The following is a 25069-nucleotide window of genomic DNA, read 5'->3' on the forward strand; positions in this document are numbered from 1 at the left end:
TAGTAAGCTGCTCTGCAAACTCTAATTCTGTTTATTCATAGAAAAACCTAAAAATATTTTTTAGAAAAATTAGAAAATATAGGTTTTGTACATTTTTAAAAGCTATTTGTTCAAATAAACGAAACTAAACCAATAAATTATTGTTTTATTTAAAATGTGCATTAAAGTTTTAATTACTCAAATAATATATTTGATTTCTATATATGCTTAATTCCATGAAAAGTTATCCTAGTTAGTTATACTTCCAAAATGGGTTAATTTGATCAAGAATCTTGGGCTCAGCTCGATCAGCTGTGGACTGCCGATAAAAACAAAAGGGTGGAAAACTTAGAAGAAAACTGGAAATATTTTTCCGACCTCCCTCCAGTGCAAGTGAAATATTTGCAGTTAAATTTAAATTAAGTACGGGGGCCAGTGTGTGTGTTCGAGTGTTTATGTGGCTGCAACATTTGATGCGCGCCTTCCGTTGTAAATTTTCATCGTAGGTTGTCGGTGAGATGCCGCCGCCCGCAATGTTTGTGCAGCAGCAACAGCAACACCAACAGCAACAGCAACACCAACAGCAACAGCACAGCAGCAACACATCGGCGACGGCAGCAACATTCTGTTCTTTTTTCCGCTTTTTTCTCTTTATTTTTTCAGTTTTTAGTAATTTAAAAATAAGTGCGACGACGGCGGCCCCAAATAGCATCCGCAAAATGCAGCAGAAGCATCGTCGTTCGTTTGCCGCTGGATGGCCATGTGTGTGTGTGAGTGTGTGTGTGTACGCGTGTGCCATAGTGTGCGTGAGTATCTGTGTGAGCAGCCCCAATCCGAAGCCAAACGAGAATCGCGTTCTGTTCTCGGGGCCTCCGGTCGGTCCGAGTGCGCTCGAGATAAACAAACTGCCAGTTCACTATCAATCAAATACCGGAAACAGCTGCTTTAGGTTTGCCATAGCCATTTGGCACACCAACACACACATAACACACACACAGATACAAGTGATCAGGGGAGAAAAGGGATGACAGATTATAGGCATGAAAATACAACTGTCCGTAGTATCATATGATTGTAGGGCAATTCGGTTCAGGTTTTCACTTTTTGCATCCTCAGTTTTCCACAAAAAGTATTTTTTTTAAATATCCTTGCAATCTGTAAAGTTTAAATGCAGGTGTTTATAAAACTTTTCATTTTTCTAACAAAAGAAAAACGAAGGAAATATAAAAGACTCTTTAACATATTTACAAATATTTGTTCCTTTTGTTCCTTTTGTTGCAAATAAGTAATAAAAACCCAAATAAAACACGTCCAAATTGTTATATTTTTTTAGTATTATATGGTTTTTTTTTATTTTGTAGTTTTTAACGGAACATACATTCTAAAAACATTACATAAAGTTCTTCTGGTTCTCCAGGGTTTCGCACTCAAAACCCCGCCTACTCGTCCTACTCCTCGCCTCTCCTCCTTTCTACTCAGTTTATTTTATTATAATGAAATGTACAAATAAAATAAATATTCATTATGCATAGCTTTTTTGTATGTATAGAGTGCCTTAAATATTAATGTTTATCTTTATCGTTATCTTTATGCGTGTATAATTTTTCTGTTTTTTGCTTGTAGGTCTGCGCTTCTTGAATTTTCATTAACGGCTAGGCTTTAAGGATTTTTCCAGCTTTTAGTTTGTTTTTTGGGGTTTTTCTTTTTTCGTTTTTTGTTGCGTTTTTTTTAGAAGTTAGGAGTTTTTAAGCATAGTTTTTCTGGTTGTGTATATCTAGGCGTATATATATAGTTATATATAGTACATATACAGATTACATATATAGCATATAGTAATTTGTTTTTAGTGTTTAACATTAATCTTTAATTTACTTTTTTCGCTTGCTTCTTGCTTTTACGTGTATAAATTTGTTTTAAGTTGCTAATTTGCCACTGTTTTTGTTGTCATATTTCATATGGATATTCTATACAAAAAATGTTTGTTGTTTGTTTTGTATTTTTGCTGCATTTAGATGTGGATTTATCGTTACACTTAAGTTTTGCTTTGTTTTTTTCTTTTGTTTTTCTATTATTTGGAATTTGCTTGCATTTTGTATCTCGCACTTTGCTTAAAAATTTCATTATACTTGTATATACAATCTTGCTCACATTTTTGGGGCTGCTTCACTATAAAATACGTTCATAAGCAACCGATTTCGTAATCCCATATATTCGCTCCTAAGATTTCCTCCGACTCCGTAGTTGGTAGAGTAAACTAACTGACTTTTGGTTTGCAGTACATCTATAACGATATCTAAGCACATTTAGACTGATCTATAGGATGCTCTAAATTTATCGAAAAGTTCGTCGCCCTCAACACACATACACACACACATATCAATTTTAGGATTTAAATTCGTAAAGTTCTACAATATTTCTTGTGTAATTTTCGGTTTTCGTATTCTTTTTGTGTTTTTTCTTTAAATTTTCTGTTTCTGTTCTTTCTACAACATCAAAAATGGACTGGACTTGGTATATATATAATATTTGACTAATTTACGCCATTGAATATTTCTCTAAAAGTTCTCCCGTGTGTGTATATAGGTATATATAATCTGGTGTTTTGTTACGCTTGCCCCAAATTGTTCAGTTTTGTATATGAAAATAATAATAAAAAAACTTTCGCCCGTTTACTTTACATTCGTGGAAAATTCATTGGAATTATTTGCATACAACTATTTATGTTTATTAAAGTAAGAATTTGACTTAGAAATTGAACATTGAACTGAAGAGTTAATTAAGCAAGTAAAAACAAAATCAAATAATGCAAAAAATCGTTCGAAAAATAATTCCTAATCGCATTCGTTTTTCGTCAGTTTCTCATCTTTCCACACTTTCGCCACTCGTTTTGTTTTAAGCAAAAATTATTTTTTAAATAACATTTCTAATAATTAATAATTATCTGTTTGCAGTCTTTGGTTATTTAATTTTCCCTTCTTTCTTTCTTTCTTTCTATCTTTCTATCTTTCCTCTTTTTTTATGTATCCTTTTTTAAATCATATATTAAATATTTTCCGTATATATATATATATGGGGGTATATGTTCACGACTTCGCCTGGGTTTCCTTTTGTGCTTGGGGGTTTTCATCTCGAGGAAAAACCGGGCACAAAAAGAAGACCCAGCCTAGTAGTCGGGACTGGAGTCGAGGAGCCGCTTCTCCGGGGTGAGGTCGCCCTTGCGCAGGATGCTCCTGGCGGCACTGCATCCGTGTTCCATGGCCTTGCCATTGCCCTGGCTTAGTCCGCCCTCCGTCGCTCCCCCCGCGAGGCTCACCCCGCCGCCCAGTCCGCCGCCACCGCCATTGATGGCCAGCGGTACGATGGGCAGCATGCTGCTGGTGGACCCGATCCCTCCCGCTCCTCCTCCTCCTCCTCCGCCCCTCTCCTCCTCCCACGATGCCCTGGCAGCGGCAACCCCTGCCCTGCAAACCTGCCGTAGCACTTCTCGCACAGCTTCATGCAGCCCCGCATGGGCCAGTAGAACCACAGGCAGGGCAGGAAGATGGACAGTGCACCCAGCCAGCCCCATCGCTGCGTCCGCTTGTAGGGGCCGCAGGAGCAGGGATTGTCCACGCAGGGCGTGCCATTGCCATCGTCGCAATCCAGGTCATTGTCCCGGGCACAGTGGTAGAACAAAGCCTTGGCGCAGCACAAACAGGAGGCATAGTCGATGACCGACTCGGCGCTGCACAGGCACGTCTTGTTGCACACCCACGTCTGTGGCAGCGGCCTGGGGCTCTGGCACTGGTCACAGCGGCAACGTCCACATCGCGGACATAGTAGGCTGCTCTGCCGACTGGGATCTCCGGCCATCACGAGGGGTCCTCCAGTTCCACCTGCTCCGCCCGGCTGCAGCAGCTCCTCCAGCGCATGCATGTGCTCCTTTTGCGTGCTCACCGCCGGCTGCTTGGTGATGATGGGCTGGCTCAGACCCAGGCCCATTCCCAATCCCAGACCCATTCCGAGTCTGGGCACTGCCGGCTGCTTCGAGGCGGGTGGTGGTTTAGTGCTAGTGTGCAGGTGCGAATGTAGTAAGCCATCGGTGTGGTCGCTTCCGAGGGACGTCGCCTGCGTCGTCGTCGCCAGTCGCGCATGTTGCTGGTGTTGCTGCTGCTGCTGTTGCTGTTGCTGCTGCTGGTGTTGCTGCTGCAACTGCAACTGCTGCTGCTGATGCTGCAACTGCTGCAGCAGATACTGATTCCGCTGGGGCAGCAGCAGCAGGTGGTGGGTGGTCGTCTGGCCATTATCCTGCTGGCCAGCCGGATGTTGCGAGCGCGTCGCATGTTGCAGCGGCGTGTCCACATACTCGTTGGTTAGCCTTTCGGACTCGGGTCGCGGTTGCGCCAGCGTGACGGGGGAGGCGGGCGGCTGGCCCAGGGCGTGGCTCGCCGGCTCAGCGCTTTGGAAATGACTAAGGAAGTTGTTGTTGTTGATGTTTATGTTGTTGGTGTTGCTGCTGTTGCTGTTGCTGTTGCTGTTGATGTTGCTGCTACTGCTGTTGCTGATGTTGCCACCTAGCAGCGGCACTGGTGCCGGCGGTCGGCGTCGGGTGAAGCTCGAACTGGAGCCGGACACCGATCCCGAGCTGATCCCCGTGGCCGTCGTCGAGGAGGCCGTGCTGCTGTTCCGGCTCAAACTGCTGGGTCGCTGCGGCAGGAAGGTCAGGTGGTGGATCTGGTAGTCGTCGAAGTCCGCCGATGCGGGTATAATCGATATCGTATTGTTGTTGTTGTTGTTGTTGTTGCTCGCCGTAATACTAAGTTGCTGCTGTGAATTGTTGTTATGGATTGTTGGTGGTGCTGCTGGTGTCGCGGATGATGCAGTTACTCCCAGTCCCAGTCCGTTTCCCAATCCCAATCCCACTCCTTGATCGACGCCACTCAATGTCGGCTCCGGCGCCCTTGGTCGATGCACTCGGGGTAATAACTTCGGGGGCCGGGGTGGCGCCAAGGGATCGCCGCCATTTCTGCGATCCATGTAGTGTTGTAACCAGGACTCCTCCCCAGCTGCACTCCTCCACTCCTCCGGCGCCTCTGCTCCTCGCTCCACCTCGAGATCGAGACAGCTCCTCCGCCCCGAGATCCGAATCCAGATCCGGATCCGAGATCCTCAATGCCGCCGATCGTAGTTGCTGCGCCCGGACTCAGCTCGGTCTGCCTTCATCCTTTCGCAGATTCGGACAGCGATTGCTTTCTGCAAAGGGGAGGAAAAACAAAGGGAATTAGTATGGCTTAAAGGATTTCCTTTAACGGAAATATTATTTCATTTTAGAAAGATCTTTGGAAGGGCAGTCTATAAGTATTAATTTTATTCTTACTTTTTATAACCTTTTAAATGTAGATGATGTACTTTTTACTATGGTATCATTTAATAAACACGAATTTTTATACATATTTGGTTGGAAGAGATTTCTATGACACCCCAGGTAAAACACTTTAGTTATTTTCTAAAAATAATGAGTAGTATCCTAATTATTAAGATAAATTTCAATAGATTGCATTAAAGATAGGACCAATTGATAATTATTTTCTAGGTTGTATTTCCTTTTCATTGGTATTTTGTTTCAAAATAAAATAGCCAATAAATATGTTATGCAAATATATTGTTAGAAACTAAATCATGTGTTGCAGTAAGGCTTTTCCCTACGGAATAAGGATTATTATATTTCTAGAAGCAGTAGCACCCTTCCAAGATTGTGGATTAAAAGTGATCCATATCTTGTCTATTTTTAAAAGATTTACTGTTTAAACAACGCCTAAAAGAAATCCACGTTTATTTATGGGCCACCCAAAAAAAAGTGCAAGAGTGCCATGAATCGATTTTGCAGTTTTCCGCAGTCACAAAAATGGCACGTAGATGGGTTTGCCGTGCTTATGGATAAACGCAAAATAAATAAGAGCCCAGAAATAGTGGAAAATAGTGGAAATAGTCCAGCACGAGGCGTGCCCCTCGGGTCCAAAGTGCCAGATGCTTTTGTTTGGATTAAATGGCCAGAAGAAGTGAACTCTTCTCCGTCGACGGTTTAATGTTCGTAATTAATTCCGCAGCTAGGAAACCGAAGTGCGAGAAGGTCGCCCCGTCATATTTATATTCGTACAGATAAAGACGGCGTTTTCTTCGTTCGTTTTTTATATGTAAACATCATAGGGCAACAACACACTGGCTTTATGATTATTATTATTTCGGTTCATAATGCTTTCGGGTTCACTCGAATCGGCGGGACATGATGTTTTTTCGGAGATTGTGGCTCGTAGTTTCTGGGGAAACTTGGGCTTGGCCCTACTGCCAAATGTTAAAGATCAAATTGCTATTTAAGCTGGATACGGGTAGTAGTACTACTCGGGATTTTTTGGGGCTCCAAATACAAACGAATCTGCCGCCCTCGACACCGCTAACCCCCATTATCTGCCTTAATTGCTTTCACCCCGCCTATCGGATGCGATTCGTCCGCGAAATTCAAAATTCCATTCAGCATTCGCCCCTCGCTTTCCGCCATTTCCGCTCCACTCCGTATTACGTAGGGCCATAAAAATAATTGTTCGATTTGGCATATCGAAAAGAAATTAGCGATTTGGATTTGGATTCGGAATGAGAATGGGAATCTCGATCCCGATTTGCATATACATATTCATATGAATGTACATGCCAATCGAGAGCGAAGAATCGAGACGAGCGAATAAAGAAAAAAACTGATGCTAATTGAACTTTGACTGGGTACATATTTCGGCGTTGATGATGATCATGTTAATTATGGCACGATCGCTATTGCGATTGCGGCCCAGGCGAAATAAAGCATTTTTATGGCGAAACAACTGTATTTTTATGGCATGTTCTTTCGGTTTTATAGCGATGCAGCAGTTAATCTGGTCAACGCGGCGTATGAGTAATGCGATCGGCCGGGAAGATCGAAAAGCCCGCCAGACGTCGCGTTTAGATAAATATTTGTTTACACATAATTAAAGGCAAGGCACGAGGTGGCCCCTCCGGCAAATAAGGAAATACAGGAAATTAATAAATGGCGACTCTGTTCCATTGAAATTAATAAAAGAGCCAGCCAAACACACAGTTGTGTGCAAAATAATAAAGCTAACTTGCCAGTAACTATACAATATTAATAATTTTATTTAAAGAATATCCTACAATTTAAGTTAAAATCTTTTAAATAATATTTCCAAATATTTTACATTTACCACTATTCTCTTGCCCACTTCTGTATATATGCGCCTATATCTGGCGATAAAAAGCCCAACGAATTATTATTATTATTATTGTGCCGCATAAAAACGGTTTTTAGCGCCAAAGAAAATTTCTACGCCCCAAAAGAAATAAATACAGAGAGTACACATATATGCACATATACATTGGTATGCGAGTGGGTTGAGTGTGTGCTTTTCGGGGGGTATACAAATTAACACAAACGCCCACTTATTGACGTCATGTCCGGTACTCAAAAACAATTTTCGAGAATGATCACAATTGGGAAAAACAAAATAGAAAATCAACGAAAACACACGTCGTGGGGTTTCTTGGGGCAGAGGCAGTGGCAGATCGCCACTGATTGCCAATAAGAAAATCGCGGCACAGGTCCCTCATCTTTATGTATTTGGCAATCGACTTTTCTGGTGGGGCGAGGGGAGGGGGTGTGGAAAACTGTAAGCGTCATTTCGATTTTTCCGCTCTTTGATATACGAAATTCTAGGTAGTAAACTATTTATAAGCTTTTTTAAGAATGAATTCTGGGGACAAAGGCTTTGATGTTAGTTGTAGTCATACAGTGAATGTGTTTCAAATCGAAGATGAGTTCTTAATTATCCATAAATTTGAGCCAGTAAAATTCCAATTAAAAGGTGTAAATGCGGCCATAAAAAACATATTCAAATTGCTCAATAAAAAATAAATAAACATAATTCAACGTTTGACGCACACCCGAAAGTAATGCCAAGATTTCGATTTCATTCTTAAAATTAATTGGGCACAGCAGATAGAACACAACAATAGAGTACGTAATTTCGAAACAATTTTGTTGCTTTTTTTTTTGCGTTCACTCGCTTATTTTTAATTGCGCTAAAATTCTTTCACCTCGCTGTTTTCCTTTTTTTTTTTAGTGTTGGGCAAACTTTGACCTTGGATCGCAGTGGGGCCCGAATAAAAAATAAATTATTTCGCTGGCAGAGAGTGTGATTCAATGGCGCACGAAATGTGAAATGTGGCATTTGAAACGTTTTCATTAATAAGTGAAAATACGACGGGGGGCTGAAGGTCTTTGTCGCCCCGGCTAATTCATTCAAACGATTCGAAGAGATTCGCCTTTGTTGGTTTGCGTTTGTTTGTTTGTTTGTTTGGCTGTTTGCACAAACAAGTGTCACTGCCAGTTGCGATTTAAATAAAATTATTTAAGGCAGACAGACAGCCCAACAACAACAACAGCCTCAAGCGAAGCGTTTTTATATAAAAATAAACTCTGGCGAAAATCAAATGCAAACAGGTTTTTTTTCGATGGGGCTGCCATTCTGGTTAATAAGCCGGCGAATAATGTTTCTGGCGAACGAGAGTCCGATATTTGCCTTATCAACGGCTACGTTTACCGTTCCAATTGTCAAATGAATTAATAAAAGTTATTGCCCACCGGGTAATGCCATCATGACCCAATTAAATTATTCACAAAACGCAGCAGGCAGAAGTAAACACGAAATAAAGAACAATTAATTGCGGCTTTGAACACTTTTTTATTTTTAATAGGCATTTCTCAGTGAAAAGTAAATAAGGAACAGGTAATTTCAGCTTGATTTAGATGAGGTATTGAAGGTATTTAATAGTCTTTTTTGGTTTAATAGTTAAGATATCAGCTCAGAAAATATACAAAAATGCTACAAGTAAAACAAATGTAATCTTGGCACTAAAAATGAAAACAAACTTCACATTTTTCTAGACTCTTTAATGGTCTTTTTTTAAGCCTACTTTGTGTTAATTTATTTTAGTGCTGATCTCGTGTTTATTCACGCATTTTTGAAACTGTCAGCAATGACGACACGAAAAGTACGAATTGCAATTCATTTTATCATGTCTGGAAACCGTGCTTTAATTTAAGTATGTGTAAAAAAATGTTTTTGTTATATTTGGTTTTTTGATCTTATTCTGGTTTTGTGTCAAGTTTAATGCAGTTCATCTCAAAGTTTTTAAAAATAAACAATTTATGTATGTGATTTATTTTGAATCTAAAATCTCCCTTTCGAACTCCGGTTTTAAAAATATGTTTTGTGAACCCCTGCCAAATATATGTGCGGATACACACGCTCCGAGGGCAGACACACATGAGTAGATAAATGAAATGCGAAGAGCGACAGATGAAAAACCTACACAGGAAACGCTAATGACTGCAGGCAACTCGGAGGGAACAAAACGCGAATGAGAAAACTGAAATTGAAACGGGAATCGCTTGATGTTGCTGCTGTGCTGTTGCTGTTGCTGGTGTGCTGTTGCTGATGCTGCTTCTGCTGCCACGACAACAACAACAACAACTACAACACCAACAGCCCAGTCACAGAGCACAGATCATTAAACTATTTAAATGCCCAACCGACCATATGTTGCAGCCACAGCAGCAACATCAGCAGCAGCAGCAAAAGCAACAGCAACAGCACAGCAGCAGCATCAGCTAATAGTTTTCAAAGCAAATGAGCAGCACATGTGGCAAAGGGCTGGAAGTGTGTGTTAATGAAGGCACACGCATACATATACTCCAAAGTCGGCCCGAATGATAATTATCATAATGATGATTATGTTCATTCTTGGTCTGGAATGGCTCGGCTCGGGTTTTCCTCTACTTTTATAGAAATCATTGAAGCCAACTCTGGTCGAGATCGCCGGAGTAGGGGTTTTTCGAGGGGAGAAGAAGCCGAGAAGAGGCAAAAGATCAAATCACCAACAAATGAGCTGAGCCAAGAAGATGCCATCAAACCGGAGGCCCAGACAACAGTCGGGTATTCAGAGATGTCGCCGATGGAACTGGTTCGGGAAAATGGAATCTCTAATATTAGGTTACCTATTTTGTTGAAAAAATCTACGCCATGGTTACTCCAAGTTTGTTCAGATTATGTTTGCAAACAATGTATACTTTAAATTACTTAGAACCAAATTGCTTACACAATAACTTTTAAGTTAAATATTTTAACTAAATGGAAAATAATATTTCATGTTGTAATACAATATTTTATTATCAAAACAAATTTAAATATGTACTGTAGTAGTTTAGTAATCGCTTAGCAAACTAACCAGTTTCTCAAAGGCACTTTAATCCTCTTCATTATGGTAATTTTAATATTGTCATATAATAGTAGGCACCAGCTATTTATTAATTGAATGAAATTTATTATTGAGATAACAAACGAGAAGTTACACAATCCATCTTGGCCTATTATAAGATATCTTGTGCTGTAATAGATGGAAAATAAATAAGAACTAGTTCCCCGTTGTTGCTCAACTCTTCTCCCCCGATTTCCCTGGGCTTATAATGCCGGTCTGTTCTGTTGTCTGGTCTGGTTTGATCTGGTCTAGAGGTCTGAAGGTCTGGAGAACGCCGAGAGGAAGAGGCAGTGAAGGGAGAGGGAGAGGGTGAAGGGGAAGGAGAAGGAGAAGAAGCCCATAAACTACAAGTGATCGACCTTAAGATTTTCTCGGGCTGATTGTCTCCGTCCCGTCCGATCTGCGTTTTCTCTAGACTTCAGCAGCCCATACACTTCGCATCGGATTGTGTGCGTAAAGTAGGTAGATTTCAGGTAGAATTCTCCTCCACGAGTTGTAATGACTGAAGTGAGTTGCAGTTAAGTGGCAGCCGAAAAGGAAGCTGCAACATGTGTTGTTGCCCGTTGCCCTGGCATCTCCATCCCATTCTCCATTCTACCTTATTTTCATGTGCGTAAGTGGTGTTCCATTGTTGGTGCACCTTTTGTCTGGTCGTGCACAACAGCAACACTGAGCACAGCAGCAACACTATTGCAACACTATTGCAACAGCAGCAGCAGCAACATCGGTCGAGAGATTGGGATTCCTCCACCAGTTCGCGTCTCGCAGCCTTATAGAAACATCCAACAGATGTTTTCTATGTTTCATTGTGAAAAATTTCTCTTTTTTTTTCCCAAAGGCTAGCTTGTTTTTCCTTATCTAGCCGTCTCACTCTATGGGTGATTGCTCTCCTTTCATTTTGGATTTCTATTTCTTTCTTTTTTTGCCCGTCCTCCTTTGTTGTAATTCTCAATCGCCTGCATTCGCTTCATTCTTGAAAAGGTGCACTCGTAAATGGGGTATTATAACAGAACTGAATGATCGGGTGGGTAAGGGGGTAGGGGGGGTTGCCTCATTGCCAAGGAATGATATGTGGGATGATTTATTTGCTTTGGGGCTGGGAACAGAAATCAGATTATGAAAACAAAAACAAGAAACTTCACCCAAATGTTATGTTTATGTTTCGAGTAAGACTATTTTCTTTTACTCTGGCTAAAACTTGAGATTTTTGAGGTTTAGAAATCATGTTTATACTAAATCAATAATTGCAGTTAGGAAACTGCTTTAAACTTTATATGTGTTTTTTATATCTTTTAATATTTTGCAGTTATAAAATAAACAGAAATATGAACATTGAAATAGGTCTTAAGCTTAGGTAAATGATAAATTAAAGTAATAGAATGGCATGGTTCTGAAGTTTTTAGGCCTTTAAATAAGATTGGTAATATCATTGTAAAAATAAGTCTCATTTTGAAGCTACTTCTTTAAAAGCGGACCATCCATAATGATCCCACTGCCGCAACTCTTTAAACTTTCCCACGCAGTACAGCCCCTTTCCATCCGTCTGGCATTATAATTTCGACATGATAATACAGTTACCTTCCTGCCGCCGATATCTAGCCATGATACCATTCCCCGCCCCCCCTCGGATCCCTGAGCAACGCCCACACTTTGGTAGACATCGCGGCCCAACCCTCTCGAGGCAAAAGTATAATACCATGTACAATGAGGGCAGGGCAAAGGCACACTAATAGAGCCGTGAGCATAGAGCATACACATAATTTTCTATATCTAATTTGCGTGTTCTATTCAAAAATTCCGCTCACATCCTTACACGCGCAAACGCCCACACACAGGCGACAGCTGGCGGAGTGCCTGAGTGTTGGTGGGTATCTGTGAGAGCGACACACTCACACACACACACACACAGACAATGCTCATTGGCCTGGCCCAAAAAAAGAAAAAGACTAAATAAATTAGAATTGCACAGCAAACTCATGACATGCTGGTGATGACGTCAATGGAAGACACACACACACACACACACACAGGCACCGAATGCCAGGTTGTCTGTCTCTGTGTCTGCTATATAAATTTCCCAGCTATTTATAGAGTCCTTGCCCCGAAATAGCAACAACAATTGGGTCCCCAATAGGCCCGCAAAAACCACCCGCTTTACCCCAACACTCCCCCCGCGAAGGGAAAAATACCCCAAATTGGCGAGAAGGCAGTGTAAACAACCTGACCCGCCCTAATGTGTATCAACACAGATTCAGACACAAACACACACACACACATCTTCCGAAAAAAGTACCCAAAAAACACCAAACCACCCACTCACCCACACAGACGCGAAGGCAAAGCCAAAGTTGATCAAAGAATGAGGCCAAAAGTGCGTGACTTTGGCAGGAAACTTTTCTCAATGGCTAGAGATGTCAAGAAAGCAAATTAAAAAGTATTACTAACAATTAAATATGTAATGTTCTTCACCGAAAATAAATACAATAATTTCAAATGATATAGCTACTTTGTTACTAAACTCAAGCCATAAATATTAAACATATAAGAGGTGAGTTTGAGGTGAGTAACTGTACATAAACTCCTCGTTATTAAAACGATATAAAAAAGAGCTAATTCAAATGAAAAGCTAAAAGCTAGATAATATTCGTAGCAGATTAAATATAAGGAATTTCACAACTCAAACATCAAAAGTGGGCTATTTTTACATAAAAAACCTTTAAGAATTTCGCCCAATTAGAATCGTAAAAGTTTTCGTGTCACGAACACACCCCCAAAAAGCCAGACACACCAGCAAAAAGACAACCCAACCGCCCACAAAAGCCGCACAGATACACGCACTTGACTCGTCTGCCTCGCTCCTAATTTTCCTCATTTTCCTCGAAGCGTGGCAACCGAAATCTATTTTTAGCTCGCCGATTTCCAACGAACAAAAAACAAAAAGGAAGAGGGAAAAAGAAGCGGAAAGCCACAGTCTTGCAGTGCATAATATCCATATCCCCAGAGCTCCACTGCCCCACCTGTAACTTTTTTAGATAAGACGGACGGGGCGAACTGACGCTTAAAGTGTTTCAATGGGGATTGGGGGGAGGGGGTTTTGGGTGGTAGAGCACGCCCACCGAAGGTCTCCAAGGAAGGCTGCGTGGGCCCGTCTTGAGGTCACCTACGCTCACACGCAGATACCACCAATACACACAAGTCCTGGCCCACGCTTGCTTAGCTATTTTTGACCCCACATGGAGAGAAAACAAATAACCATAATAGTTAAAGGGAAATTAAAGGGAAATTATTATTCTTTGTAAGGAATTTTAAATGAGGATATGAGCTAAGGACTTTATAAAGAGTTTAGGATTTTAAACACCGTTTACCTGTTCCAAAAATCCCTTTATTATACAATCTGAGATATTTTAATAATTGTATTATGATTGTAGTGAGGTGTGTTTGAAGTTAAAGCCATTTAAAAGTATTATACAATTGTAAAAGCAGTAAAAACTATTCTGCAAGTATAACTCCAAAGTCTCTCAATTTATAATGACTAATAAATTACTATGTTTATTTTGTCATTAACTATAATTTTTCACTGTGCACTCGTGCAGACTTTGCATATGAAGTGGGGATAGCGAGCGGGGGAGAAGTGGCGGCATTCGCATTTGTTTGGACGTGTCCAAGTTGTCACCTGCGGGTGGCAAAGGTCACGCCCAGGCAATTGCATTACGAGTTGCCAGTCCAATTCAAAGGGCTGTCATAAGCAGTTACCGGCCACCCAGCCACCCAACCACCCACTTAACCAATCCCCAAGAATGTCATCTTTGGCTCACTTTAGCCATGATGACTGCTCTGTGCCCATCGTCATTATCATCACCGACATCTTTGGCTTTATCATGGGTTGTCGGTTGTCGGCGGCAGCCATTCATTGACGACAATTCTATGGGCCAACGATTTGTTTTTGCTAGCTGCGCACATATAGTCGGATATATATATACTCGTATATATATGTATGTATGTAGAGGGCTGTGTCTGTGTGTTTAGGCCATTTCTAAAGACGCTCGATTAATGAGCGTTTTGTATGCGTTGCTCGACCACCGCCTCGCCTCTTGGGTGGTCAACTGCCTCCCTTCCCCCTTTCTGACCACCAACCCCCTCCTCTCCCCATCAGCGACCTCAAACTGAATAAACGGAAGTGAGCTATAGTGGGCGTGGGCTGATCTGGAAAGCCCCATTGAACAAAAAGGGGGTGCAGCTATTGTCTTAGTTTGCTAATGGACAAGATTTGCCAGGAAAGCCTCAAAACGTAGTTAGAGCCATGGAAAAGAGCTTAAACATGCATTCGTCGAGGGGAATACACAAGTGGAATTGTGCAAAATAGTAATCAAATCGGATATCTGTTGATGGGATTTATGACAGTCCAACTATTTTTGTTTAAATGCTCCTTGAATCAGAAGATACTTTGTGGAATAAATGACATCAAAATCATAACCATTTGAAATGTTATATTAATGATAAAAACCTAATACCTAAGGTTTTCGTATAATTACTCCAACTATTTTTGTTTAAATATTCCATGAATCTGAACTGTGTAGAATAAATTACATTAAAATCATAACCATTTGAAATGTTATATAAATGATAAAAACCAAATTTACCTAACTATAACTAATTGAATTATATATAGAAAGAAGCAACATCAAAAAGGTTTTCGTATAATTACTCCATAGACCCATTAATTAATGATTAACCCCAAAAAGATCTTTTATAAGCCCAAAGCCACTTTGAATTTACTTCGTGGTCTTTATAAATCCACTAGTCGTCAGCTCTTTCAATTGCAATTGTGTGTTGGCCCCCACAACAAACACTCTTGTTGTTGATGTTGTTGTGCGATTTATTTTTAAAAATTATAATTTTTAAAAATAAAAAGGCCATTTTTCGCTGGCGTTCTTTCTTTTTTTTCTGTTTTTCTGTTCAGCGTCGGTGCGACGACAAAAATAATGAAAATCACATGTTTGCTTGCGGCATAAAAATGGTTGTTGTTGCTCTCAGTTCAGTTGAGTTTCGGTTTTGGTTTTGGTTTTGGTTTTGGTTCTTGTTGGGCTGTCATTTGGCGTTTTGCTTTGCTGGCAGCGCAAACACATATCTTATAGACACTTTACTATATATGTGCCATGACTATCTATAGGGCACATCTGAGATCCCAGCCCATTGAGGCGTTCTACACCTTCCTCGAGTTCAGTAAATGTCACATGGGGTGGATATATCGCCCGCATTCCACTTGATCTGATCGCCCTGATATATATCTTTTAGTACTCGGCATAGATTGTTATGAGCACTCTGCAGTGCGGTTTCTATGTTTAGTTGAGCCGTTGTTTCAATTATGCCGTCGGTTGTTGTCGTCAGCATCGCACTATATAGTACATACTATATAGTATACTATATATAATGTATCCCCATGGGCCATGCCTGCCTTACATTTTGGTAACAGTTTCGCGATTATCTATTTTTAGTGTTGCGAATGCAATTAATTTGCTGTCATTTCGGCCCCTCGCCTGTTGTTCGTGTAATTTTATTTCTGCTGGCTATTCTTGATATATCCCAAATAAGACAGAGGAAGATATATGCATGGCATGGATGTATATATAGACGAATCGCTATAAATCAGGTGTGGGGGGGGAGCGGATTGATTAAAGGCATACAAAGTTACAGGTGATCTACAAAGTTCTCTGCTCGACCACAAGTATACATATAGTACTTATAGTATAGAAACCTCACAAAACCTTCACGACTTTCCCATCTATCTGGCTGTCTATTCGGCGTCTGCGTCATCAACGTCATTGTGGATCTGTGTGTCTAGCTGTTTATTTAGCTAATAAAAATTAAGCATTTAATTTATTTATTCAGATATGTTTGTGTGCACATGTTTTTGGTTTTTGGCAGAAACCAAACGAAACGAAACGAACGCGAGAATTTCCTACCATTATGAATGAAATTTGTATTTGTGTATTTTTGGCTATGACATAAATTCAGAGCAGAGAACCGAGAGAAGAAGACCACTTAATTCAATTGAAAATTGGTAAAACCCTCACCCGGCCAACCCATCCATCGATCAAAAAAAAAATGTTAACTTATCGGTTGAAAAGTTTTTACGCCTCTTTTATTTATTCTGCCTCTCGTTTCCGTTAGCCCCAAAAATTAACAGCCAGCAAAAAGTAAATAAACTTAAATATTTTTCGTTGGTTTATCAGTCTGCTCTTTCCCTCACCTTCTTATTTTTTCTGATTTTTTAAGCGTGTGTCAGCGTGAAAAAGAAAGCAAAAGCAGCAGGCAAAGCCCCGAAAAAACGAGCCTAATGCCTCCTCCGAGTGGGGGCCTTATCGAGCCACAAAAAAAGTATCGATGACGAAACTGCCTCACCTCGCACACTCTTTTTCCCTCTAGATTAAGACCAATACCCAACGAAAAGTGTCTAAAAATAGAGTAGAAAAACACGCTCGAGTGTCCAAAGGTTTGCCACACATCACATCAAAACAAAAAGTGTACAAAGAAAAAAGTGGGCAACTGATTAGAAGGGTTTAGCTAAAGTCAGTCGTCAGTCGACTGATTTGTGAATGGAATTCTCTGTGGATCGAGAACGGGAACGGGTTGTGATCGATCGATCTCTGGATCGTTGGATCGTTGGATCGTCGGATCGTCGGATCGGATCGAATCCGATCGGATCGTCTGGCCCGACTGATAAAGTCGATCCCTGGGCAACAATGAAACAACTTTATAAATTCACATTCTAGAATTTCTCCGGAGAGCAATTTATTTTCAATAAAATGTGATATTGTGGGGATTATCTGTCCGCCCGATCAGCAAATACCGATGGGAGACGAGGCCAGGCAAACAAACAACTTGAAATGTCAGTTAAACATTTTGTTCGGCGGACGAAAAAAAAATACGGCAACCATCTGTATATCAAATGAAAACAGGGAAATTTATTTGATTTCACTTTGACAGTTAATGCATTTATATATATTTATTTTTAGCACTCTCTGGCGAGATCAAAGCGATTCTATCTATAGAACGTTTTGTATTCTTCAATGAAATTCTAGAGGGCGAAAACAGGATGATTTGTATCGGGGATTTCTCTGGAGGATAAGCTTTTGAAAAGCAGAAAATAATAGAATACTAGTTTATGAACTTTGCAACTAATTTTCTGCTATTGGGATAAATTAACCTAATCTTACTAACACCTAAGATGTTTGAATATTTCTTTCTGATCTCTAATACTAATAATGTTTATTTTCCTGTGATGTTTAATTTCGGAAAAACATGATTGGCCCCACTATATTTCTTCCTAAACGCTGATCACTACTTATGTTTATTTGCGAAAAAGAAAAAACATGTCACGACGCAGTCATAAATTAATCAGATATTCGCATGGAATATAAACATATACACCAATTATTTCTATCAGAATTGTGCATTTCCTGGCAATCCATCTGGCCGAAGGTTAGACGCCAAAACGTGATTAACTGAAAGCGCAGAATTTGTGCGGCTATTTATCTATGTATCTACGTATCTACGTATCCGAGGGATACACTCGTACATGTACCCAGATATCTTGGCAGCTGTGGGGGCGAAACTTACATTGATTTTCAAAAGCAATCCGTGGTGCAAATTCCGTAATTTATCACCATAAATGTGTGCTGTATGTTGTGTAATCCTTTTTTTTTTCGTGGCGTATCCAAAATGTAGCGATTTGGGTATAATCCAATGGCGTTTTGGAGCGGGGGTTCTTCGGATTCTTACTCGCGATCGCGACTGCTCGATTTATTTAGCATTTATTAGGGATGATTTTTCGCTTTGCTTTCTTTCGCATTTCATTCACAAAAGTAAATTTAATTAACACAAAAACGACGCCGGCGACGGTTGTTTGATTTTGTTATTATTTTCGACAACCTCGTATTATTTTATATTCGCTGGTTTTTGGCGTGCCAAAAAAATAATAATAATCAACTTTGGCGACCGGCGGTATTGTTGTTGCTGCTGTTGCTTTCGTTGTTATTGTTGTTGTTGGAGCAGCGACGTCGACGGCGCTGCTGGCGTCGCACAATCACACACAGATACACCAACACACTGAAAGCGGGGGCCACGTCGTCGCCTGTGTGCGGCGAATGTATCTGTATCTGTGTCTCGTCTTGAGTAAAAAAATATTTTTATGCAATTTTATATATGTACATACATATATATAAAAATATTTGTGTGCGCGAGAGACTGTTGTTGTTTGAATTTGTATTTTTTTTTGTTATTTGACTTTTAACCAACACGTTTTGTATTTGATTGGCTTGAGTTGGACTTTTTTCTCTTTTTTTTTTAAATAGACGTTGTTGATTTTCTTCAAGCAATTTGCATTTGTAGGCACATGATTTCCATTGGAAGCGATTGGTTTGGTAAACTATTTCTATTTCCCAAAAATAAACACTCACTTTTCACCACACACAGAATATAATTTCAAGTGATTTTGGGTTGTTGTGTTGTATATATGGTTGTTTAGCGCGGCTTGGTAGTGTTTTGTTTTGTTTAACAGGTTATTGTTTTGCTTGATGGTTGCTTCGAAAAAAAATGTTCCAGTTTTATACAAAAAGTGGCTTGATTTTTGAGGAAATCGGAAAGACAGCGAACGCGGCAATCGCGGCCACCGCTCGTCACGAGGTTTTGAAGCGAAATGAGCCGCCGTCGTTTTAGATACATTCGCCTGAGTTTGAGTGTGTGAATGAGTTCAGTTCGACGTTCCCCCTGTTAGTACGCTGTTATCGGGCTGTTGCTCAAAATGAGCCGAATGTTAACTCACGGCGAGAGAAGAGAGACGGCGATTTCGAACTAACAACCGGCGATCACTGTCTCTTTTGATTTTTTTTGCCTTTTAATTGAACGAAATTTTTCATTTTTAAAAAGTTAGAGTGTGTGTGAGAGAGCTACTGCTGAATGGGCGTTTTACGGGGGTTTTTAAGCGGTTTTAAATGGGGTTTTCAATACTATTTTAAGCAAAAATTAATAGAAATTGGTTAAAAATATTTTATTTGTGAAAAATCCCTGAAAAACGCTTTTAAAAGGCTAAAAAACAATCACAGGAAATGCTGGCAGCGAATTGAACTCACTCACACAATGAAACTCAGGCGAATGTTTCTGGGAGAGCAAGTATCTTTCGCTCTCTTACGCGGCGAATTCGTATGCATTACAGCGATTTTTGTTGTAAAGCCAAAGGCACATGGCAGGCGATGAACGGCCTTAGTTGGAGACCCCAAGCCCCCCCAAAACCCCCTCAAACTTTTTAGTCACCAACCCATCACGAAAGAGAAAAAGAGAGAGAAACAATCTAAGAGAGAGATTGACAGTGGGAGAGCGAGAGCAACAGCGAATTTTGGTACTAAAAACCAACCGGACGTTGCCGCCCCTGGCCCCCCAAACCCGCCTTCGTCCGCCCCAGGTCCCCCTCCTCGCCGCCCTTCCCCATTCGTGTCCGTGTGCCTGTTCGTGTTTGTGTAAAAAACGGAAATTGAAAATATGCCAACTTGTAGGCGCGCTCGTTCGCTTTCAGAAGGGAGGGGGTTTTATTTTGAGTGGGGCTGGGGAGGGGGGGTCGAGGCGAATTCATGCCAGTTTCTTTTTCATTCACTTAAATTTGAAATGCAAACAGCGAACAGTTCGCAGCGCAAACAAACAACAAAGCAAAGGCAAAGGCAACAACAGCGAAATACGGCAAATACAAAAAATACAAGAAATACAGCAAAGCAAGCGACAGCTGGGCCCCCCGCAATGCGCGAGCCCCTCGCCGACCCCCCTCAACCACAGCCTCTGCCTTCAACACACAATTAACCCTTCCACACCATACAAAATTGTGTTTTTTAGGAACGATATTTATTTTATAATCTTTTAGCTCTGATTTATTATTTAATTATCTTGAAAATTAAAAAAAAAATATTAATAGATTATAATTATTGAATAAATATCATTATTAATTACATTGAAAACTGTGTATTTGTTTAAGACTGTCGTGGTATAAGTACAATGGAATTTGCTTAAGGGTAAAAGGTTCATATTTATAAAATATAAATTAATTACCGATCTTTAGGCCTTATGGGGTTAAGCAGTTGGCTTGCCTACGCGGCGAATCCCGATCCGAACAAGTTTTCCACGAATGGGTGTGCTGTCGTCGTCGCTTTTCCGGCCGTTGCGTGCATAAACTTGGTAATTTTCCCCGTCGCCAATTTGCCAATCACCTCTCGACTCTCGGCTCATTTTCCACATTATCTGCGTTTTTCCCTCAATGAAATTTTGCTCTAGCATGTTTTCACCAAATCTATAGTAGCCAGAATAGCAACAATTATGCTCCCCTTCACAGCCAAAGCTATGATTTCTAAAATATTAATTCGTTCTTTAAATACGAAACTAGAAGAAATTTCAATGTTTAACCCTAAACGGTATTTTCTTGTTAAAAAACTTATATTACGTATTACATGTGTTTTTGAAAAACACAAAATAAAATAAAATATATTATTTGTAAATAATAAGTATATTTCTCATATGAAACAAAAAAGGTACAAGAAATAAGAAACGCTGACTGCGCTGCAAACTGCATCGCGTTGGCTTTATATGAATGAAAATTACGCACACACAGGGAGAAAGTTGGGGGAGGGGTGGGTTCGAGGGGGTGGGCGTTGTGTCTATGCGTGGACAACTCAAGATGTTTCTCCATGTGTGAGTGCTTGGGTTTCCAGCCACTGCGATGGTGTACGTGAGTACGTTGCATGAGGTAAGCGCAAGATGTTGTGCCCACGTGTGTTCGTGTGTGCGTGGAAATGCTGGGCTCAGGTGAGACATGAGGGTAACATCATTCACACCAAATGGTCAAATCTCTAACAGAAACCCATTTAAAATAACTACATATATACTCATATGAATTCACTCGACATTGCATAGGTTGGTGTAAGCCTTGCTAATATTTATTTATCATCTATAAAGTCTTAAAAATATTTTGAACATAAGTTTAAAACAGTTATTTTAATACTGTTCTTTGCATTTCTAAACTGCTGACATATCACATAATGGAACCCACGATTCCAACAACTCGTGTATCTTGAGTGTAAATGATGTTGAAAAGCAAACACAACAACGCGACTGGTTGTCGTTGTTTTTGTTGTTTTACCCCCACTAGTTGTTGCTGTTGTTGTTGCTCTCGAGCAGAGTTGTCGCGGCCAAGCCATAAAAAACTATACGACAGAGCGGCGCGTGCGGTTTTCAAGCTCGACAACTCTGGTCTCGAAATCTCCAACTCAAACTCAAAACCAGTAGCACTTTTCTCGACGTCGAAACAGAGAGAGGAAAATGTGATAAATAAAATAAAATCGGGCATGGGTGTTGTCTAATAAGCCGAGCCACTCGAAGAGTAAACAAAGCGAAGCATCTTTGGGATGTGGAATCCCGAGATTAGTTTGAACTTTCCCAAAACAAAAAACAACGGGGAAGTGGAAGTTTTCGGTTACTATGGGGCGTAGTATCTGTAGAACACAAAATAAATAAATGGCATATTCCAAATAGGCGCAGATACACAGATACACGTATTTGCCATGCAAATTTCTCGCTCGCATAAAAATATCTCAATCGCAACTCTTTGCAAGAGAACACTTCGCCTTGCGGCGAATTGGCGATGGCGCTGCCTCTCTCTGTCTTACAGATACAGATACACTCGCCTGGCGTTCGGCTTCGCTTCGTTTCGTTTCGCTTCGTCTTTTTTATGAATGAAATGAACGGGCCCCGATTATAATGAATGGAATTGGAGGTCTGCCCGAAGCTCTGCCGGAGTCGACGTCGACTGCGCTGCCGGCCTCGTGGGCAAACACAAAAATTGACTTTGCAAATTAAATATATATTGTTCGCCTTTTCTTTTTTTATTGTATTATGTATATTTATTGAATATTGGTTAGCATGCAATTTTTTTTGTTAGTTAACTTCCATTGAAGAGTGCCCAAGGCAGGTATTTACTGGATGTCTTCGCCGCAGACGAGTCGTCGCCATAAATCAGAGTTACAATACGGAAAAAATACACCGAATATGGCAATTTTTTCGACCAGACTTTGCAGACTGGCTGGCATCAGTGGCGTAGGTGGGTTCTGCCAATTTTTGTAGATTACAACACCCCGAAAACGTATCAAAAAGGCATTAAAGAAATATTTTGAATCAGAAATATATATGAGAAAAAATAAATGTATGATTTTTGTAGCTCTATTCCCTCAAAAAAATCACTGGGTAATTCTCAGAATTATTTTAAGAATTATTCAATCACAAAAAAGGTAAAATTGAAGCCAACAAATGCAAAATAATAACTTAATTAAATTTATAATCATTATAGATTGTCTGGCTTTTAAATAAAACCCCTGTTCAAGATCCGAAACCCCTCCAAGATCCACTGGCTGGCATAATGAAGTCTTGACAAAATTCCAGGCTTCCTATGTGGGCGTTCCACATTTGGCCAGATCTAGTCACAAAAACTAAGCAAAAATCAAATGGAGATGGGAAAAAGAGAAACATTTACATAACACGCCTCAGTTGAAGCAAGTTGCTCAGGTTTTCCCCAGTAGACCCCCAAACATGGCCCGATGAATTGGGCCAGGCCGTATGTAAATCGAATACTTACCCCATCTAGAGAAACGAAACTTTCTACGCACTAAGCAAATTTCCTCCCGAACAACAGCATTTCGAGTATCTGTATCTTACAGATAAGAAGAATGGTTTATCAGTCGCCTGAGTCACGGGGCTAACTCGTGACTTGACCAAATGGGAAACAACAAACTCTTTTGGCATTGTCTTTGTTGTTTGCCAATATTGATAATGCCGTGGGTAAATATTTATTATTGAGGGAAATGTATTTCCTTGAAGAGATTTCGGTGGCAAATTTATAACAATAAGGTAATGTAATGGCAGTAAAATATATAAATGTTTCCCTTGACAAGATCAGCCGAATATACAATACAGTAATGGTAATTGATAATTTTTAGAATTGTTTAGTAACAAAATATTTCAAAATGTTTATGCTAATGGGAAAAATGGTTACTTACTTACTTATTTCTGAGAAAAAATGTATTGGTTTTATTTATCAGCAACTTTTGCAAATATAAATATAAATTATTTTATTAGGAAATTTGCACATCCTTTTCTTTGTTTTAAACTATAAATTGTAAAAACCACATTTCACTCCCCAAACTGTTATCAGGAAATTGTCAACATAAAATGTCAGACTTTGAGCCATACATTTGCTTCAATGGAAATTTAAAATCCAAATTTAATTACGGCCAAATTCGGAAAAGTAGGCTGAAAACTCAAAGCCAAAGTGGAAGCCGCGGCTTTCCCTCCCGTCGGATATTTGAATATCATAAGCATGAGCCGTCGGACCCCCACATGAAAAACTATTCAAAATTTGTGTTTATTTTCTATCTTCTCTCTATCAATATTTTAGCTAAACAAATTTGTGACAAACGCAATGACGACGGCAACGCCAACTCGCTTCCGTTGCCATCGAAAAAGCAAGAAAATACACTAATAAAAATGTGTGATACAAAATAATGACTACTACAATGGTTTCGAATAGAGTATATTTCAGAGAACTTAGTTTTAAAAATATAAAGTCATTAAATTTGTGCTTCTGACCTTTGTAAATAAAAAATAAAATAATAATGACTTCCTGTTCCGTCTTAAAATCGAAGCATTAAAAAAATGTTGCTTATCTCTTTTTGGAATTTCAATAAATTCCCTGAACGATAACCTCACTCTGATGTTTTAAAAAGAATATTTAATAGTAAGAATTCATCACATTTTATTTGCAAAAAAAATTAAGAACAGATAAGAAAATCATAAACGTTTAAACAAAAATAACTGAAATGAATAATCCCTGCAGCATTTTGTTATATTAAAATGGTTGGAAAATTCTGTGGGTAACTTTGGTTTTAAATAAGGTTTATCTTCCAATAATAACTTGCCTACTTCCTTTATCAAATACAATTTTTATTTCAGTGAAGTAAAACTCCCTAGAAAGAGAGAGGTCGATTGGTGATCTGAGATGCGAGGTTTTTAAAGAATATTTAACAAAAAGAATTCTCCACTTTTTTGCTTGGAAAAAAATAAGAACAGATAAGAAAATCATAAATGTTCAAACAAAAATAACTTACAATAATATCTTGCCTATAATACAATTTTTATTTCAGTGGAGTAAAACTCCGTAGAAAGAGAGAGGTCGAGTGGTGATCTGAGAAAAGCCCACTGCTGAAACTGGAACGCATAGCTCATATTTTGGTTTTGGGTAGTCGTAGTTGTGGCCACGAAGGCGGGGGAGTTGCCCGTGCCCACATGGCCTGGCCTATTCATAATTGTATTGGAGGTGGAGGTGGAGGAGCCCCAGCCCCCGGAACCACCTTAAATGGAGCCACATGTGAGTGTGCGTATGCGGCGTGAGCCAAAAACTGGACACTCCAGCGGAAGCCATTTATGGCAAAAAAATATATGTTAAAATTAATACAAATAAGATACAAAAAAGTGACTGGCACACCCATCCGAAAATGCCAGAATTCGGTGGCCAGAGGATCGATGTGGAATGCCAATGCAAAGCAGAAGGTAAGGGACTCTGCATTTTCGGAGGCTGGAGGAGTCACCAATGCAGACCAGTAGCCACATCCGCTGTCAAGTCTTTTGGGAAATTAACGCAGTTATTCACGCAATTATGTTA

General features: G+C 40.0%; 1 protein-coding gene across 1 annotated transcript; it reads right to left on the bottom strand.

The window, feature by feature from the left end:
• Positions 1 to 1298: 1298 nt before the first annotated feature.
• Positions 1299 to 19043, bottom strand: LOC108038260 (protein sprouty). The gene is given in 4 exon segments (XM_044457526.1): positions 1299 to 3397; positions 3399 to 3440; positions 3442 to 5211; positions 17941 to 19043. Coding segments are annotated over 3 exon segments (1851 nt in total). The 5' UTR covers positions 4996 to 5211; positions 17941 to 19043; the 3' UTR covers positions 1299 to 3142.
• Positions 19044 to 25069: the final 6026 nt, after the last annotated feature.

Source organism: Drosophila rhopaloa, unplaced genomic scaffold (assembly GCF_018152115.1).
Source record: "Drosophila rhopaloa isolate 14029-0021.01 unplaced genomic scaffold, ASM1815211v1 contig_163, whole genome shotgun sequence".
Taxonomy (NCBI): domain Eukaryota; kingdom Metazoa; phylum Arthropoda; class Insecta; order Diptera; family Drosophilidae; genus Drosophila; species Drosophila rhopaloa.